A 15132-nucleotide genomic window follows, 5' to 3' on the forward strand; every position below is an offset into this window, starting at 1 on the left:
GCTTTCCGTATATCGTCGCGGGAGACGACAGTTTCCGGTCTTCTCGACAAAGGAGGCCACTTGGTCAGCGGGTCCGTTCTATCCGATTCCCTGGATCGCGAGTGAGAATCGTATCAGACCGGTTCGCGTATAAGCTAGTTCCCCATACTGCATCTGAAAGAGAACCGGTAGAATATCGCAGAATTTTTACGCGATTTAATGTGCGTTCGACAATAACCAAAACATCTCCGAGAGATGCATGAGAGATGCCGTATTTTTAAATAATAATATAGAAAAACAGTAAATTTACATTCCTTATAATATTATTATTATTACATATTAAATTGTGCACAAGAGGTATCGAGCGCGGGCGAAGCATCTCTCAAGTGAGTATTTATATATTAGTTATTTGATTTGCTTATTATATAAACAATATAAATAAGAAAAAACTATTTTTATATAAAAAAAAGTTTTGTAAAAGTTCCATTAAAAAAAAATTGTTTTATAGTTTATAAAATAAGTTTATTATATATCTGCTTATTATTGTATGCATCAAATAGAACATGTAATAATTTTTTTAAGTTTTAATTATTTTGGGCGCTGCTCTAATTTGAATTTTATATTTGTATGTTACAGATCAACTGGCTTTAATAATATCAACTTTGCTGCTACGCATTGGTCGATGACACTTTTATTTTATTTTGAGGTAACGGATTTATAGAGACTGTAGATGTAGATTATAGATATAGATCCGTTGCTTTAAAATGGATGAGCTAAAAAAATTAAATGGAATAACTTTTAATAGATTAAGTCGATTTAACAAATTAAATTTGAATGATTTTTAATAGCTTCTTTCAATATACAAGTATTGCATAAGAAAATTAGAGTATAAATTTTTAAAAAACTAAAAAAAAGCATTTCTTTTATTTATAAAATTTAACTTAATTTATATTTAATAAAAAACGTGTTAATAATAATTTGATTAATTGCAATAACTTATTCTTATAACGCGCGCCGATTCTATTCCAATTTTTTATAGCTCCTCTATGTTCGTCTATGTTCACAGAATCAAAAACTGTTATCAGAAAATTAATGTAAAGCTTTTGCTTTATTATCAAGCCGAATTATTCATTTATTGAATTACCTACATGTATAATGTAGGTAATTCAATATGTAAATGTAATAAATCACATAAACATTTATTCTATTATTAATATAATAAAATTAAAATTATTTTATTAATTTATATCGTTAAAATAATATAAATATTATATTTATATTATTATATATAAAATTAATATAAATTAATTTTATTTTATTATAAATTATATTTTATATTATTATAAAAATTTTTATCAATCAATTTTAGCTGGTAATCTGGTTCTTTATATATATATATATATATATATATATATATATATTGTGTGTGTGTGTGTATATATATATATAAATTAAAATAAATATCTAACAAACAATCGTAAAGGAACGCAAAACATTTATACTTACGTATCGATGATGATAACTAACCAGTTATAAGAGTTTCTCTTCTTTCTCGATTTCTAATAGAGACTAAATTTAATTAGATGAATACGACCACAGAATCAACAAAAAATAGATTTAATACTGGCCTGAAAAATCGAAGCTACGCAAAATAGTACCAATACTGATCAGAAAGATCAGTGTAACAGATGTAACAAAAGATATTTAAAGACTCCTAAAGCATAATTTTTTTCAAAAATTCTTAAATTATAATTTTTCGTATTTTTCATTTTATCTACGTGCAGTGGCAGGTCATTGAAAATTTTGCTGTATTCATAAATTGCAATTATGACACACTTCCCAATCTCAATGATCGCGAACAGACTTTCGAAATCTCGATGATCGCGACTTCCTGCTCGTTTAGCCAACAAGAAAAGTTGTTAGAAAATTAAGAAAGCAAATAGGGTTATTCAGAAGAATATTAAGAGAAAGCTAGAAACTGTAAACTTATAAAATAAAATATAAAATTAAAATATTTAAATTTATTTTTAGGAAAATTAAAGAAATTAAAAATTAAAATTAAAATTTAATTAAATTTAATTTAAAAAATTATTTTTAGGAGAAATAAAATTTAATTTGAAAAATTTAATTTAAATGTATAAAAATTATGAAAAATTAAAATTAAAATTTTGGAAATTATGAAAAATTAAAACTAAAATTAAAACTAAAATTATTTTTAGGAGAAATAAACTTAAATTTGTTTTTAGGGAAATTAAAAAATTAATAAAGCTTACAAACATAACAAATTAATTTTTCATCAACAATCTATAAGCATGTCAAAGTGACGGATATTAAAATAAATTTTCATTTTTCGAAAAAAATAAAATTATGACAGTTGCTCACAACGAAAGATTCAATTAACATCATGCAAAAGAAGCAGCAATAAACTTCGAGACTTTCAAAAGAATTTTGATACATTTGAGTATCGATTTAATATGTCTTTCTTAAAAATAGATCATTATTTTTTATTGGCAAAGACATATCTAAACTTGCACATTCACGCTTTAACTATATATACAACATATTTGATTCCATTCAAATACATATACAATATATATACGTAATAAAAATATAAAAAGTATGCTTATATAATAAGTAACTTAAATATGATAATGATCTTGAAGACATGATTAAAATCAACATCACATTTATAAATACTTTTTATATAACTGTATAAAATTTCTTGTAATTTGATTATTATGCTTTTCCATAATGTAATAAACAAATCAATTATTTATGATTTGTAATGCGGATATCCACGATATGCCAAATCCTGACCATAAGATTCTGCATTTCCATAATGGTCATGATAATCGATATCTGGATGTGCTCCGTAATGAGGATGACCAATGCCGTTTTTGGTATAAACTGGCGGGTAATAACTTTGGTATGGTTTGTAAAGTTTAAAGAAACCTATTAAACCGGGTATGGCGATTGCCAGGAATCCAAGGAACTTTTTGAACGAAGCTAATCCCAAAATCAATGGCAAGAAGAGTAGTATCTTTAATTTGAAAAGCTTCAAAATAAGCAAAACCGGTATTAAAAGTTTTCTGAATTGATGACGAGCTGAAACAAATATAAAATTCATCTTAATTAGTAATAAACTTGCATTAGAAATTATTTAGTTAGATTTAGTAAAACTAATTTAATATAATTAATTTTTCGAAAAAAATTCTGTCAAACTTTAAATAAAAACCATTTTTTAATACTTTCTAAAAATATGACTTTTTAAACAATAAAATATTGTATTACAATAATTTATAATTTTATTATTTAAGAGAATGTTCAAAGATAATAAGAATCCTTTATTTGATTATAAAATTATATATATATATATATATATATATATATATATTTAATTTTATAATTTTTCAACTAATTTTTTAAATATACATAAAAAAGAACACTATTCACATTAATTTAGTATAATAAAAAGAGAAAAAATTAATTAATTATGGTACACATTAGCATTTATTTGTAGCATATATATATATAGATATACCATAAGTATGTAATTAAAAATATCTAATTAAAAAGACTTGCATAATAACAAAATATATACAGTAATAATTTTCCTTTAGATATACTTTCTAACGAATCAAATTATACGAAAATAAAAATGTACTTACAAATATATTGCATAAACGTGTAATATATTTCTAATTTTTTAATCTTGTTTTAATATGGACTCTATAATTAAAAATGTTTAAAAAGCTTTCCTTTGTGTTATAATATGTATTTTAAATAAATACTTACAAAACAGTGTATCTTTCTTATTCTCAAGTGTATCGATCTCATCAGCAATTTCATCTAGAAATCTTGGTTCATATGAACCATTGCGGCCGATCTCCGTATCAGGTATAGTCAATTCGAAGGACATGGTCTTAACAAATCTTTCCGCTTTCCTTTTCATAAAGTTAACCATTTGATCCCATTCTGTTTCACCGGATCTGTGAAAAATATTTTATTTTTAATGAAAAATCTCGGTGTCTATATTTGTTCAAATAATTCAAGTAATATTCCGATGTAATCAAAATATTTAAGAAAATTATTTGCATAGTTTTTAATTGCATAAACCTATTTATATACCTACATACAATATGTACAATTATATATATATATATATTTTTTTTCCTTATCTCTCTCTCATTTACATTTCTCTACATTTATGAAAATAATAACATACCTAGGTTCGTTAGAATATTCGTACGGCTGACGCAATACTTCCGTTACTACTCGATCAGACATTCGTTTAACTTGGACATTATCACTTAAAGAATATTCTGCGTGATCGAAAAAGTTCGAAAAATAATTTAACGCTTGAGATTTGAAACATTCAGCTAAATCACCGGTTAAACAACGTTCATTGACTTTTGCCAAGTATGGATCAACATTACGTCCAGTTCCAAAACCGATATAATGGAATAGATCTTCTACATGTTGAGCAGGATTAAATCCTCTCTGTTCCGATGAAGTTTCTTCGAGATTTTCTAAAATTATAAACATATATTATTTAATAAAACTTTATTTTATAATTTTTTTATTATTTAAAATATTAAATGTCGCAATCTCGAATTGAATAATTAATTTAAAATAAATTAAATAAATTATAATCTTTTTATGACTTATTAATATTATAAAAATATGCAGCGTTTTATTTATTTGAATTACGTGATGTATAAAAAATGCTTACTTATAAAAACATCATTTGTATTGAACACATTATATGTAATTCTTAAATTATGTATAATCTTTTTATTAATTTTTAATAATTACATATATAATTCTTATGTAATTTTTAAGTATTATATATATCTATACATTTTTGATTGTGCATATAAAAATACATGTTTTTATAAGTAGATACATGTATTTAATTTCTCTATAACTAGATATATGTAACTTTGTTAAAAGAATTATTAAATAAAATAAAAGAATCACTAAGTAAACTTTATTTACACGCGCGCATATAAATTTGAAAATATCATACCTTGTTTTTTTTCTTGTTGTTCAGAAACGCCATCTTGAAATGTAATTTTGCTGGCAGACTGAGAGCATACCAACAAAGACAATCCTAAAAGAACTCCTAGAATTACCAACAATCGCTGCAGTTGCATTCTCTGCTCTTCTAATTATTTAACCTGTAATTCAATGCGTCTTTATCAGTTTGTTTTCAAAATATATACATTAAAAAATATATAATATCAGCATAATATCAATGTAATGATCAATATCTAATATTAATCATAGAATATTTACTTATCTGAAAAGTAACATATAAACTATATTAAACTACTAATTTTGTCATTTTTAAATTATTTTGTATTCTTTATTATTTTTCTAATAATAATGGTATTTAATTTTAATTTTATAATAAAACGAATATTAAAATACTTTAAACGTTCACATATAAAACAATCAATTATATTATCACTAAACACGAAATATAGTAACGATCACATACAATTCACACATATTTGTTTCTTTTAATAGAAAAGATTTAAATACGATTAAATTTCTCACCAAACTACCAAATAATCGACACTCGTTACGCGACATTCTTATCAAGAAAACATGCTCGTGGTGATCCTCGAACAGCACTCGAACGTCTGCGAGATCGACTGTTGGCAGTCGACGTGCTGGTTCACCAAGTGCCGTTAGATTAACGCACCAATCAGAGTTAAAGAATAAGAAGAGAGCCCGGTTCTCGATTGTAAATTCTGATCACGCGCGCATTCCACTTGAATAATAATAGTAATGTATACCTTATAATCATTTTTGTGATTTGTAAAATTGCAAATTAAATTTTTATTTTATAAAACTGTGAGAGACTGAAATGATATCAGTGTATTTCTTTTACATAAACCACACAAGACACAAGATGAGTAGACCAAGAGTTTATAAATGAATAATAAATGAGTGAATCAAATATTGAATAAAATACAAATTGATGACATAAATTAGAAAAAGCTGTGTAAATGAACAAAACAAATTAAAGAAAAATGTTTAATTATAAAATATAAGAAAATTTATTCGAAACGTATAGACTAAAAAAAGTATGTACAACTTACCTTTCTGTAACAAGTAGAGCGTAAATTTTATTTGAATTAGAGTACTGAGCGTTCTAAATAATTAATAAACTGTGAGCGTCAATACGTACTAGACACAGTCTTGTCCAAATGCTATGTGATGCCTTTACCCACGTATCATCTTTATATTTACATAAAACGGACCACCTTATTCTCCGAGAAGGGGAAGGATCCGCAAGTCGTTCCCAGAACGTCGGACAGGAACCATTTACAAAAATCGAAAGTGAAAGTGGTGCCCGGAATTAGAACCGGAACCAGGTAGTTTTAAAGAACAGAGACGGAAAGTACGTCACTGTAAGAGAGAGGAAGTCAACGTACTTTCATCTCCAGTTTACAACTATTATACTAACGTGCGTCATCGCCATATCAGGAAGTGTCATTCTTTTCTTATAATTCATCGCAACTCTTTCTTCTCTCATCTCATAATATGATTTTCACACCATAAATCTCTCACTTTGCTATACATATAATTTAACATTTATTATTTTTGTGATATGCCGCTTATTTGAGATGTTGTGCAATTTCATCTATTACAAAATATTTCATTAATTAATACATATATTGCTTTTATGAAACTAGCATATTAGAATTCATTATTTCTGATTGCTTATGAATCACAATAGCTGTTTTATTCGAGTAACATCTTAATTTAAAAAAACATTATTTTTAATACTTTTGTTTGAGTAATCTTTATGTTTCATCAATGGCGAAAAAACAACATATTGAGCGCATTCTTTAAAAAAGCTAAAATACAATATTTCCAAGATGATAGTCTTTCAATATTAAAATTGCATAATTGCATAATTGCAAATTTCAATATTAATTCAATATTAAAATATCAATATTAAAATATTATTGCAAAACCAATATTTTTCGTTCTTCTTCAATTAAAGCTGTCAAATTACAATATATAGATTTTTGCTCAACAACAAATTCTGATTGATATGAAATAACACATAACGCATATCGTAATAACTAATAAATATTATGGAAAAGAGATAATAATAAATTTCAATATTTTCACAAACAATGAACAATCAACTTTATACATCTTTTTTAACAGTAAAATTATTACAATTTGCATATTTAATAAAACAAAAAAATTCCTCTTGTTCTTACTGCTTGATATTTTAAACAGGATTTTAATTATAATAATAAATTTTAATATATAAACATGATTATATTGAAAATTGTAACGCATTGCGCAGTCTTATTACTTGACTGACACCAAACCTCTTTTTTGACGTACTTTATGTATTAATTTATTATACATATATAATCATATTTTATGAAAAAATAATGGTATAATATCGCGCAGTTTTTTGATAACATTAGATTACTCTAAATACATATGTGCGCTCTGTGCAACATATATGTATCTCGCTCGAATTGCATAAACTCCATACTTACGTCATACAAATAAATAATATCCAAAATCACTATCATTCATCGCAAAATTAAATCTCGTGTTTATTCGATATAGTAGTCAATAAATAAATAAAATTAAATATTATTTTAACGTTACGCGTGTTATATCTACACATTTGGGTTAATAATTTATTTACGTTATTCTTAATTATTTCTTCATTTTATGCAAATAACGTCTTAACAAAATATATATATTATACATAGTTCTTTTTTAGAGATTCAAGAATTTTATGCAAGATAAATTCATTGAAAATGAAAATAAATCTGTAATCCGAGTATCAATTCTCTGAAGAAATTCTTCTGTGAAAAAAGATACATTTCTCTCTAACTATATTCTCATATATTAAAAGTATAATCAGATAATACTTCAATTATCACGTTGCTTTATTACATGAGAAGTAGATTAACCCCTCTCGTAATCTAAAGCCAAACGTTACATAAATCGAAGTGCTCTCTCATTGTATCAACACAGTTTCCACTTTTAAAAATGCTTAGAAAATAATACTAATGTTAATTATTAATCGTTCACAATTATGCATGACCGGCTTTCTTATAGATACATATGTATATAGGACATCTTTTATTTAATGCGCTTTCTTTCACCGGATTTACGATAATTACTATTGTTTACTAAGCAATCTGTTGTATCCGTTATTAAACGTGTTTTAAAAACAGAATTTACAAATTAACATACAATAAGAAAGCAATATAGCAATAGGTAAAATAACAATTTCAGAAAAATTTTAACAAATTTTTATGCTAACGATTTATATAATATCTTAATCATTTCATCATTTTCTTCATTTTAATTATCATTGATTGAAGATAATCATTAATCATTAAAAGTTCTCAATCTTTAAAGATTTACGTGCGTCAGTTAATACCGATATCGAAAATCAAGCAAATACTTTGTACAAATAACATTTAGGAAACTGTGTATATACGATACATCAAGAGTTTGATTAGTTACAGAAATAAAAGATTTTAATAGTGTTGGATTAAGACTGCCTCAAGAGCCCCAAGCGCAAATCGATTTCAAGCCTTTTTATTATATCTAACAATAAAGACTTATCAAAATCTAAAACCCCGAGGAAGTTTTATAGAACGTTAAATACTACTCTTAATGTCTAAAATTAGTAAAATCAAAAATTAGTAAAATTAAATTAATAAAATTAGTAAAATTTCTTTGGAATGAAAATCGTATCTTTGCGTCTTGAGGCTTCGGATGAGTGCTTCGTTTATGTGTGATAATCCGTTACTAAGAAAAAGAATATTTATCAATTTTACATACGTACAAAATCTACGTACGAATTAAGAGCAGATGCTAAAGCAGCAGACGCTACATTTTTTAACAACTACTAGCTACTACTACTAGCTACTAGCAACTACTACTTTAGCAAGTACTAGTAAAATTTGATCAAAATTATGTAGGCGTCTGTTCTCTAAGTTGCTCCAAGTTCGGAGACGCATCTTCTTCCTTCATCGCATTCGTAATTGATAGCAACGATAACAGACAAAAATATATGTTTTCTTAAATCTTTCTGGCCTGAACGAGCTTGTTGATGTCCTGATACGTCGCCAGCATCGCTTGATTTTGCTTCGGAGTCTGATCCTCACGACCGTACGCGCAACCGGCGTAGATCTCTTCGCACTTGACGCCATCCTGGCCGTCCTTGGCGGCCTTCATGTACCTGAAGAAGCGCAGGACGTCGGGATTGTCGCTGCTGGGTTTCCTCAGCTCGTTCAACTCCCTGGACAGCTGGGCAGAGACCAGATTCGAATACGGTGCGTAACGCGCGGGACTTCGATACATCGCGCACACCGCATACTCCCTGCAGCTTTCCGTGTTGTGGCCGAGACGAGAGAACACGGCATCAAGCCGCGACAACAGAGGTGAGTAGAACGGATCGTAATTCGTCAGGAGCAAAGAGCTCGTCGGAATCTCGTGGAAGACCTGCCACCGTTAATTAATGCGCGGTCATTGTGTGGTCATTTAATGGCCCCCGTATCTATTACAAGCAACGGCTAGGCGCCACACTTGTCGAACGAGTTGAAATGAAGTCAGTAAGGAAGTGGGTCGCGAGAATCTCAATAGGCGAGAGTGTCAAAAGTGGAGGGCATATAGCATCGCGCTAATCGTTGATAATACGAAGAAGGTGGTCGAATAGAAGAAAAAAAAGACAAATGTATTGTTACGGCATACTTACCTAGTTCATTGTGCAAACATCGAACAAGAGCGTGAATGACTGATAATGCAATAGCAAATCATAATGTATTTGTATAAATCAAAATGTATTTTTTTCTATTGATTGGAATTTTTTAATAAGAGTTAAATTCTATCAAATATTAATTACAAAATCCTGATATTTATTTGTCCTTCATTTAAATTTCTGTATTATGCTTAAATATAGAATAATAAAAATATAGAAATAAAAAGAAGAAATAAAGACCAAGCTCGCGTATAAAGCAAAGCAATAGATATGATATAGTAGGCCAATAAATCGAGCAAGTTATAGGATGTTGATTTAAAATTAATATAATGTTCAATAAAAACTTTTTATTAAAAAGTGACTAAATGTTTTTTAATAAACGCTTTTTAATAAAGAGTTTTTATTGAACATTACATTAATTTTAAACTAACATCCTACAACTTGCTCGATTTATTCGCCTACTATCATATCATAGAAATATAGAATTAAATAATGAAGAATATATAATAAATATAAATGAAGAAAGAGATGCATTATTGTTATCAGAGGGAACTGCAATAGCATGCATTATTTATTCTGACAATATCTAAAATAGTGAGATTTGCAAGAGACAGAAAGAGAGAAAGAGAATAATTGCAAATTGCATATTCAAAAAGCTCACCTTAAAGTCCTGTTTTTTAGAAAGTCCGTGTGAGGCCACATGTCGCGTATAATAACGATCCGAAAGCGCATTTGCGTGAGATATTTTTGTGTCGACGTATGCATAGCGAGATGCAATATCCGGAGTTTTCTGCGTTTGCATCATGCTCTCGTCGTACATGGCGGATGCTGGTAACGTTCCTACGGGTTGTCGGGTCAGATAGTCATCGTTATACAGGTCGGTGTTATCCTTAAACTCGAAATTTTCTTCGGGTGGTACGGGCGCGGTATGCGAGGATTGCGCAAAGGAGGAAACACCTGTAATTTGAGCATAACACACATTTGTATAATACACTTAATTAATGATAAACACTTTCTAAATTAATATTAATATATGTTACTATGCGAATTCCATAGAGCAACATTCCTTAAAAAGAAAAGATAGAAAAACCGTTCTCTCTGAATAAGAAAGAGACAGATTTCATACCGTACATTATCTCGCTTTTGACCTTCTAACATTAACTTTTCTGGTCTAACAATTTTTAAATTAATAAATTCTACTGAGACAATTCAATTAAAATGAATACAAGAATAAACTATTGTATATGTTATAGATTTATATCTCTTTTCAAAATTTTAAAATTGCCAGAATCTATTAATTTTTCAATATTTTATAATCTCGTACGTAGATTTTGATGTTACTTGAGTTAGACTTACTGCATCTTGCAGGGACTTATAGCATATTTGAAATTAATGAAAGATAGCTATGATTGTCAATTATTACTAATTATTTCGAAATATCTATACCCTCTTACAATTTAATTTAAATTGAACGTACAAAATACGTACCTTTTCCAACAATATTACCAAGACTGCCGATGATACTCGGTAGGAAGAGGGCGAGTAACACGCTCTTAATTATCTGTACGCCGAAGAACAGGGGTAGCAATAGCTTCTTGAGACCGAACGCTAGAAAACCAAGTCCGAATCCTGTTAAAAAGGTACTCTTTCCCTGAAACATGGCTGAAAGCAAAAGTACCAGCTCGTTAAAGCCCTGCGGTTAGCCCTGAAAGCCATGCTGCGCAATCAGCATCATTTCATATTCTACCTCTGCAACTCCGCTGCTGAAACAACACTCTACGTGTGGATAAAAATATCCCCACGTTAATTATAATTAATTTCACCGCTCGCACAATGTTATACGCCTTGTTTTTTCCTCATACCCATTTTATCGTTGGTTTAGTTCGCGTTTCTGCCAATTAGCATTGACCCAGCCTTAATTTAGCTCCAAAAAAGCCAATTCATAAAATTAAAGCTCTCTGACACCCTGATTTTGTTTATGTTAAATTATGTCTACGAGCGTACTAGATTCGTCATCTGTCAAATAATTAAGAAAAAAATTAATTGATGAATTCATCCCCGAAAACTCTATATAGGCAGTAATCTTGAGAAAAAAAGAATTTATTTAAAAAAAAAAAAGAGCATGTATCTTGAGAATAAAATTGAAAGGTGGAAACTAAAGAAGATTCTGAGTTTACATATTTTATATGTAAAATTCTCATAAATCTAATAAATCTCATAAATCATTTAATTACTCTCACTTTGCACCAATTACATATTATGCAATTGCTTCGCGGCGAGCGCTACATGCGTAACATGCGGATAAAGATTAACGATAATGATTATGATTAATGATTACGTATGGCCCGGCTTGATGCAAGCGCCTCGCGATGCAATTTTAAAAAATCCACCTTTCGTGTCGGCAAAAGTAACGGCACTAGTACACACGCGACAAAAACCAGTAGCAAGCAACATAGAAACTCACAACCGAAGAACGTCCTGGCTGTCCTAGCAAGGCCCGTATCCTTGTTCAGTCGTATCTTCATGACGTGCGTCCTGGCGTAGCGATGAACCTTATCCAGAAGATTCGAATCCGAATCGTTGTTGTTCCTCTGGTCATTATACGTGACATTTGCTTCAGGATTTCTTATTATTTGCACGGATTCCGTTACGTTGTACGTGTCAACTCTTGACAATTGATCGAAAAAATCCCAGAAGTCTTTTCGGATGCAGGAGACCATGAGTTTCCCTCTGCATTTCGTGGAGTTCGATAGAGCCTGGCTGGTCGTTGAATTAATTACAATTGGATTAGCTGTGACATTAGCCATTCTCGACGGTTCAATCTGATAATCCATTTTGTCATCCGTATGAAACTCTATGTCAAATTTGGTTGGTTTCCCGGACATTTTGTGAGGATGATCGTACGAGAATTCATCAGTTTTGTTTTCAGATTCGTGAGAGAGTGGCACCACGTTCTCCTTAACAGTGTCGTCATCGCGACGCACGATCTCGTTCAAGGACGCAACCTCCGCGTGGACTCCCGTGATAGAGCGAAGGCATGCAACAGCCAGGATCACAATCGAAATTAACGTGGGTGCTCTCCCTCTTGCCATTGTCCGATCTATGAGAAAGGCCCCAAGTGTTTGACTAGTAGCTAGCTGTGATTCCTACGGAAAAAGAACTGCATCTCGACCTGCAACTTCGTTTCCTGAAATGAAATAAATATGAATCGGAATAAATAAGAGAATTGAAAATTTTGGGAATCAAGTACTATACAAAAAACACAAATGCAAAGCTAAATTTTTAATTGAGAAATCGGCAAAAAAAATCAGAAAAGTACAATAGATGAAAAAATAAGCTAAACATATATAAACATATGTCGAATTTTATATTGATTTTTCTATTTAAAAAATACATTCTTTTATCATTTTTCTTTTCTTTTGAAAACTACTCTATTTAATAATTAAATTAAATAAAAGTTATCTAGAAATTAAAGAGCTACTATTCTATTCATCTAAGACTTCAACTGTATTTTTTTCGTCTCTCAATTAATAAATACGTAACGGTATCATATGTACAAAATATAAGAAATATTATTATTAAAATGATTAAGTGAACCAGTTTATAATAATAGCGTAGTTCTGTCTATATATGTGGCAAAACTCGGTTATGCTAGATCACTCTTGCATATCCTTTCTTTTCCAAACGGTCAGCTGGTCCTCTCATCCATGTGAGTGAACTGTATGCAAAGATCCTGCTGAACACGTGTAGATTAACAAATAATTAAACTTTATTTTTAACAATCTGTTTATGTTTGTATAAATCATCATATATTTATATACATATTTATATATCATATATAGTTATGAATTAATATTATAGTTATTGTTATAACCACTATATATAGAGAACATTCAAAGTATTCTTTAATATGCATTCTATATTAATAATATAAATTTTTATATATATATTAATAGAATTGATTGAAGAAAGCTAAATCAAATAAGAACAATTTTCAATCTTATTGTTTTTAAATTTTGCTAAGATAATGTAACTGATATATCTACATGAAATGTAAATAATATAATACTATAAAAGCTCAAAATATATTAATATACTCCAAGTTGCAATTTATTTTTTAAAGATATAAACATGCATATACGTATGTGACTAATAAATTAATCAGCGTATGGCCCTTTTTATCAATCTATTTTAAATATAATCTCACACAAACCAGTTCTATTTTTTATTACACGCGTGTATATATTACAGATAATTTTATTCATCAATCAAATGTAATGATCCATGGAAAATTGTTAACCAATAACTCTTGTCGCGGATTGCCCTATACTCACTTTCACGGTGTATCGCAGACATCAACACCCTACTCGCATCTAGATTAAGAACGATCAGCGTTAATCTCAACAATCGAGTGACTTCTTTCACGATCGAGAAGTAGCCGGTTGATGGAGCGCGCTTGAATGATCAAGCGACCAGAAAGTCGGAATCGTGTACGACGTCCAATGCTGTACTGGCAGCCGGTCTCCGTAGGATCGGCTCGACTGACCCGATCTGGGTTACCCGGCCATCCGTCTCTTCGTCCCTCTATCCATTCCTTTCCACCTTTCTTGCTGACCACGTTCGTTCATTCGTCCATTTGTTCCCGCCATCGATTTAGAATCTACCCTTCTTGCTCTTTCCTAAGAAGATTCGTAGATACGATCGCTAACTTAGAGGGGAATCCTTCCCCATTCAGAACCGATCGATCGAATTCGTCGCGGGTTTAGCTACTGAAATCGCCTATTCCGTATGAGCAATTTCACTCGACAGTATTTTGGCGAACGTTCAGATCAGTCAATGAGCTTCACATCGCTCAATGAGAGATTGTTTCCCGCGATAATCGTTGTAAGATCTAGCAGATCTATAGCAATGGATCTTAATTTGCCTGAGAAAGATAGAAAGAAAGAGAAAATGAGAGAGAGAAAGAGAGAAAGAGAAAAGGAAAGATAACAGTAAAAGCAGGGAATAATAGGAAACAATCAAAAAGAATTCAAATGAATCTACCAGGATTCTGAAACTCACGTTTGGTCCATACTTCCCTTTGAAAAGACCTCTGGCCATGGAATTACTTTTTCGTTTTCTAAGATCTGGCCCTCTTTTTTCTAACGGTTATTTATATTCTAAAAAAATGTTCTTAAAATGAGAGTGTGCACATCCCAAAGACTTCTATTTTTATTCCTGTTATATTAATTTCTTTCATAACGGTAAACATTTAGTTAGCCTGGTTAATTAAATATATACTCTTATATATCTATTTGTACGCCATGTGAATAAGTGATTTATCATATTCGTATCATTTCTAATGTACTTGTTTATGACATTAATATATTTAATGTAAGACACTAATC

General features: G+C 29.7%; 2 protein-coding genes across 3 annotated transcripts; both read right to left on the reverse strand.

Annotated features, from left to right (window-relative positions):
* Positions 1-2683: 2683 nt before the first annotated feature.
* On the reverse strand, positions 2684-5620 carry Osi2 (DUF1676 domain-containing protein Osi2). Its single transcript, XM_083044060.1, has 5 exons — positions 5542-5620; positions 5009-5159; positions 4205-4508; positions 3775-3968; positions 2684-3084 (listed from the first exon to the last, which is right to left on the reverse strand). The coding sequence occupies exons 2-5, from the start codon at positions 5133-5135 to the stop codon at positions 2753-2755; spliced, it is 957 nt and encodes a 318-aa protein (XP_082900186.1). The 5' UTR covers positions 5136-5159; positions 5542-5620; the 3' UTR covers positions 2684-2752.
* Positions 5621-7164: 1544 nt separating this feature from the next.
* Osi24 (Protein) lies at positions 7165-14380 on the reverse strand. Of its 2 annotated transcripts, none has more exons than XM_083043698.1 (5): positions 14080-14380; positions 12210-12932; positions 11234-11407; positions 10407-10702; positions 7165-9489 (listed from the first exon to the last, which is right to left on the reverse strand). In XM_083043698.1, the coding sequence occupies exons 2-5, from the start codon at positions 12835-12837 to the stop codon at positions 9067-9069; spliced, it is 1521 nt and encodes a 506-aa protein (XP_082899824.1). In that variant the 5' UTR covers positions 12838-12932; positions 14080-14380; the 3' UTR covers positions 7165-9066. The 2 variants fall into 2 exon arrangements, with proteins under 2 accessions (XP_082899824.1, XP_082899825.1); XM_083043699.1 differs by having other exon boundaries at positions 7166-9489; positions 11234-11353.
* Positions 14381-15132: the final 752 nt, after the last annotated feature.

The sequence above is a fragment of the Prenolepis imparis genome, unplaced genomic scaffold (assembly GCF_030444845.1).
Source record: "Prenolepis imparis isolate NDT839.2.m4 unplaced genomic scaffold, iyPreImpa1.0 SCAF_8, whole genome shotgun sequence".
Lineage (NCBI taxonomy): Eukaryota > Metazoa > Arthropoda > Insecta > Hymenoptera > Formicidae > Prenolepis > Prenolepis imparis.

What these genes read in the sequence shown, in the direction of transcription:
- Osi24 (XM_083043698.1), bottom strand. Translation starts at nt 12,837, where the DNA reads ATGGCAAGAGGGAGAGCACCCACGTTAATTTCGATTGTGATCCTGGCT. An exon ending in AGCCAGGACGTTCTTCGGTT is followed by an intron (nt 11,408 to 12,209) that starts GTGAGTTTCTAT and finishes TTTTGCTTTCAG; the next exon opens with CCATGTTTCAGGGAAAGAGT. An exon ending in TGGTAATATTGTTGGAAAAG is followed by an intron (nt 10,703 to 11,233) that starts GTACGTATTTTG and finishes CTCAAATTACAG; the next exon opens with GTGTTTCCTCCTTTGCGCAA.
- Osi2 (XM_083044060.1), bottom strand. Translation starts at nt 5,135, where the DNA reads ATGCAACTGCAGCGATTGTTGGTAATTCTAGGAGTTCTTTTAGGATTG. An exon ending in ACAACAAGAAAAAAAACAAG is followed by an intron (nt 4,509 to 5,008) that starts GTATGATATTTT and finishes TTATAATTTTAG; the next exon opens with AAAATCTCGAAGAAACTTCA. An exon ending in GAATATTCTAACGAACCTAG is followed by an intron (nt 3,969 to 4,204) that starts GTATGTTATTAT and finishes TATTTTTCACAG; the next exon opens with ATCCGGTGAAACAGAATGGG.